This window comes from Chrysoperla carnea, chromosome X (genome assembly GCF_905475395.1).
Source record: "Chrysoperla carnea chromosome X, inChrCarn1.1, whole genome shotgun sequence".
NCBI classification, from domain to species: domain Eukaryota; kingdom Metazoa; phylum Arthropoda; class Insecta; order Neuroptera; family Chrysopidae; genus Chrysoperla; species Chrysoperla carnea.
The window spans coordinates 2276527-2281637 of record NC_058342.1 but is presented as its reverse complement, the minus strand read 5'-3'; the positions used below and the strand labels follow the sequence as shown (position 1 = coordinate 2281637).

The 5111-nt window shown below is 37.2% G+C and overlaps 1 protein-coding gene across 1 annotated transcript; it reads right to left on the bottom strand.

The window, feature by feature from the left end:
* Positions 1-302: 302 nt before the first annotated feature.
* On the bottom strand, positions 303-2351 carry LOC123302537. The gene is made up of 4 exons (XM_044885507.1): positions 1604-2351; positions 1243-1544; positions 419-1173; positions 303-324 (listed from the first exon to the last, which is right to left on the bottom strand). The coding sequence occupies exons 1-4, from the start codon at positions 2349-2351 to the stop codon at positions 303-305; spliced, it is 1827 nt and encodes a 608-aa protein (XP_044741442.1).
* Positions 2352-5111: the final 2760 nt, after the last annotated feature.

The window sequence follows — 5111 nt, the reverse complement described above, 5'->3', positions numbered from 1 at the left end:
CGATACATCCAAAATAGTGAAGCCTACATAGATTGGTTTGTTTAAAAATATTTCAGTCTTTTTCAGCTCTACAATACTGACGTCATTATCGAGCACTGTCATACTATGAAAATTGGGCTTAGCAATCAATTTTTTTACTCCATGCTTTCCATCCCAATTTTTTCGTATGTAAACAACCCGGTGTTTTCTAATATTCTCCATGGTTTTACCGAATATTGCATTGATCATCAATTTGAACAATGATTTTTCAAAATCATTCGTTGCGTTCTTACGCATTTCGGTATTGAAATCAATGTATGATTTCAACCATGGAGATTGATCAAACTGTAACACACGATGGTATTTTGTTACTTTCACACCAAGTTGTATATATAATTTTAAAATTCTATAGTGCACGATATATCTGGTCTTGTTGTACAGAGTTGTAAGCAGGTATTTTTGTTTTGAGCCTGGTGGTTTTGCTATCACCGGACATGGTGGTAGATCGCTAAAGTAATCATGCAGATTTTGGGGTATTTCCAGATCTACTTCTAAAATGAAACCGACTGGTGAATCGTCTGCAATTTCCATGACGTCTGGTGTGTCAACCCACTCGAAATTTCCAGTGGGTAAAGATGTAGACATTGCTGCTCCATATTCATTCACCACATCGTAATACATCAAATAATGTTGTGTTTCATTTGGATTATACCCCTCTGTGATGTACTTATTATTAGCTTTTGCATAGCGATTAGAGCAATGACTCACACCACCTCTGATTCCTCTCTCGATAAACAGAAACTTATCTACATCAGTGAACAATTCCAGTTTCTTATCGGTGTATTTCAACATGGCTTCCCATGTGTAGCCAGCTAGTGTATAAGAGTGAGCTGGATCAAGGCCATATTTATGCAAACAAGTTTTACGGAAATTTTCAAAAATGTCCGCAAGTAGAAACACATCAGTTTTCATATACAGGTCAGAGTATTCACCTAGTGTATGTAAACCAAATGTATTCCATACTTGTATAGCATGATTATAATCCTGATCCGTTATGTGCTCATCTGTTAATGCACTGTAGAACGCCTCTTTTGTGGGTAAGCTTACCTCATCAAGACGTTCCCAACTAGACATGTATTCATAAGGAAATACACCTTTTCTTGTTAACAATTGAAATTGATCATCATCACTGACCTGCAAATAAAAAAAAGACACGGCTCTGTATAAAGTATTTATTTATTTATATTTTTTTTTATGACTTACCTCTCTATGTAAAATAGTTTTTTTATCATTATCTAAATAGGAAGCCAGATTATCTAATTTTTCAGAGAGAAACTTAAAGGAATCAATGAATCGTAATTGAATGTCCGAGACGTGTTTGGTAAAACTGATGTACTTTTCTTTGTTGATGGGCAACACATCAACATGACCATCGAATTCTGTTAGCAGAGGTTCTATTATAAAATGTGCATCATATCCGCTTAAATTATGCATCACAACAGGTATCACCTTTGAAGTTTGATAATTTAAGTTACAAATTTGGTGTGCTGGACCTCTGTAATAACCTGTAAAATAAATATTTAAATTAGATAAAATTTTAACAGTAATAAATATTAATACATACCTGTGATGTGTGAATGGTCACGCACACGGATACTATTTGTTGGTGTAAAAGATTTTTTACAAATATGACACTTTTCTGCACACAGAAACTCCATTTCTTGTTCGATGGTGAGCGGTATCATTGGTTCAACGTGTTTAATTTTCTTTTCCAATGTATACGCAACCTGTTCCAGTTCTTTAACAAACCATTTTGCGCAATCATTACCACGGTATGTCTTATAAAACGATTGGTTGGGATCATGGGTACAATGAACATAGTAACCTACACTGTAGGGTACATGTTTTTGAATATTTTGCGTATAAGACCCATGATCCATTTCCATGTCTTCATGATGTTGTGGTACCAATAACGCCTCAAAATCTGCATATACAATATATGGAATTGGTTCTTGATGAGAAAATTTCTGAAACTCAACGAACCGCTCGTCATCAGTTTCATGCATTCGTACCCGCACCGCTTCTTTTTCACCACAATTTACTGAATGCTGTTGGAGTTTGACTTCTGTAGCAAAATAGTTGAGACATCGATCGCATAAATAAATTTTATTCTTGTATTTTGTTACACCCGATCGACTCAACTTTGCTAAATTTTTTATCCAGCAAAAGTGGTGACTGTTCCCATTCTCCACAGCCAATAGATGAATTTTCTGCCCCGCAGTGTTCGAACTAACGCGTACAGGGAAAATTTCCAAACCACGTAGAAACGTATCTTTGTAGCCGTATACGTTAATCGATAGCTGCGGGTTCATCTTTTCAAATTTATTAATTTGATCCAGAGACATGGGATCAAATGGGATGGTATTTTGAATACATCACAACATGGCTTCCGAACAATGCATTCAGCTACATCTGCAGTGTTTGATCTATATGAATACATATCGAAAGAAAGTGATAACAGAGACAAAGTTTTAAGACTTTTTTTTTGCTTGAGTGCTACGTTCGATGCAGTAAATCACCAGTTTCTGAAAGGTAAGTAAAAATTATGGGAATAAGAGATCAGTCAAATAAGTTTGTACAATCTTATCTCTAAAACAGGTAGTTTTTACAGTTTTAAGGGGCATATCAGTTATGACATTCAACATAAAATGAGATAAAAAAATCGGTACCCCAAGGAATAAATTGTACCCTTTACTCTGCAGTTTCTATATACGATCTTCCGGAACATATTACAACCGGAAAACTTATTATGTTTGCCGATGATATATCAGTGCCTGTATCGAAAATTACTCTCACTGAAGCAACAGAAAAAACACAAAACACAATTCGGTAGTTCCAAATGTGATTCAATAAAAATTGCTTAACAGTCAACATCGAGAAAATAAATAAATTCTATGCACTTAAACCCATATTCAGCTAACCAAGAAATAATGATTACATATCGAGAACATTACGATTACGAACATTATCAATACTGGTCAAACAAATTTTCTTCGTATTTACATTGACAGTGATCTAAAATGTACAGAACAAGTAAGCAATGTACGAAAAAAGCTTAATAAAACATATTTTCAATTGCGCATATCAAAAAGTTATTTGAACTATCAGGAATTGATGATGTTTTACTATGGCCATTTGTATTCAATTCTATTATGATTTACGGTATTAAAATTTGGGGCAAAAGTACGGAAACAGGTAGAGTATTCATGGCTCAAAGCGATATTACTATATTATTGCCTTGTGTGATCTATAGAGAAACTAAGGCAGCTTTCGTTAAAATTCCATTTTTACTGTATTTGTTATTTAAGCTGATGAGCTTCTAGTATTCGTGCACTTCAAAAATATGCTAGCAACAGACGAAATCTCAACAGGCCAATACAATACACGCGATGAACATAAATATAATTTCTATCATCGAACAACTTTCTATGAGCGCATTTATTTGTATTCAATTCAATTCAATTCAATATTTATTCGTTCTTTTTTTACAAAACATTGTTTTTCAGAACATGTGATACTTTTAATAACAAAAAAAGAAAAAAAAAAACAGATAAATAACAGTAAATAACAAAAAAATAACAACTAATATAACAAATAAAATGAAAAATAAATAGCAGATATCCCCAGCACTGGGGATTGCTGCATTTTGCTGCAGTACAGAGGAGAAGCCAACTCCTACTGGGCGGGTCCCCAGGTGGCGGATAGGGGAACGTTCATCAGTTTTCACTACTCTACGTAAGGACCTAGCTCCTCCCGGATCAAATTCTTCTGTGCGTGGGGAAGGAAAACCCCTTCAAACCAAAAAACAAAATTTTGATAGTACAAAAGGAAAAATTAAAATCTAATTTATATATTTGATAGTACAAAAGGAAAAAATTAAAATCTACAGTGCAGGGGTAGGATCCCCAGTGCCGGTCGGTGTTATTGGTGGAACACTATTCCTGTCCCATCCGAAACCGGGCGACCCCACGTTACGGGCCTCGAGCGGCGTCTCGGTTTGTTCTGAAACGTTAGGGGGCCCAAACCCCCTAGAAAAAAATTTTTAAGGGCAGCAAGCCAATGTCATTGGTTGTCTCCGGGGGTTTAACGAGGAACCCTCAGAGGTTCTTCATCGTGAATAAGAAGGAAGGGTCTTTCGAAAGATCGAGCCCCTTCCTTATCGCAAAGGTTGTCTACGAGTTGGCTGGACAAACAAAGGCGTCCAGAAGATTCGTTGCGACCTATTAATTGAGGTTTTTTCTGCCAAGCAGGCGAAAAGTTATTGGTTGTGTCAAGGTTGGAAGATGATGAGGTAAACATCGAAACATCACACCTCATCCGATCTTGAACTACACTAAAGATGTTGTTTTTTGCAGTGAACTCAACTGTACACTTGAGGAGATCACGAACGAGCTGGGTACGCAAGGTATCATCGCGGTCCAACGAATAAAGTGGAGAAAGGGTGGAGCATTGGTGGAACCAATATTACAATCTACATTCGATGGAACCAGTCTTCCATCCCACATCGATGTTGGATTGGAATTCACCAGTATGTTCCGATCCGTCTTTATGTTCCGGAACCGCTTCGCTGCTTTTGATGCCAAGGATATGGACACCAGGCATCTAAATGTAAAAGGAAGGAAATTTTTGTGTGTGGTAAGCCGCCGCACAGAGGCAAACCGTGTGTCCAACCTTTGAAGTGTGTGCACTGTAAAAGTGCACACACCGTTCGTAATAAAAACTGTTTGACTTACAAGCAGGAGGCCGCTGTTCAGCGGCTTAAGGTGAAAGAAGGGCTTGCATATATGGAGGCTCTGACTGTCAAAGCAGTGAAACAACATCTCTCACCACAGGAGCGTATACATGCAACCCCTGTTGCAGGTCAAGTTGCAACGAGACAAAAGAAAGGGCGTCAGCAAAAATAGCGGCCACTCAAGGGATAGACACCGACACAAGTTGGCACAGAAAAGGAGTTAGGGAACAGAAGAAAGTAAGGGCTCTCAATACTACAACAGAGGGTCCCAAAATCTCTGTTGCTCCAAAGAGGAAAAATCCAGAAACGAAGATCAGGAAGGATTTGATTCCAGTCGTTA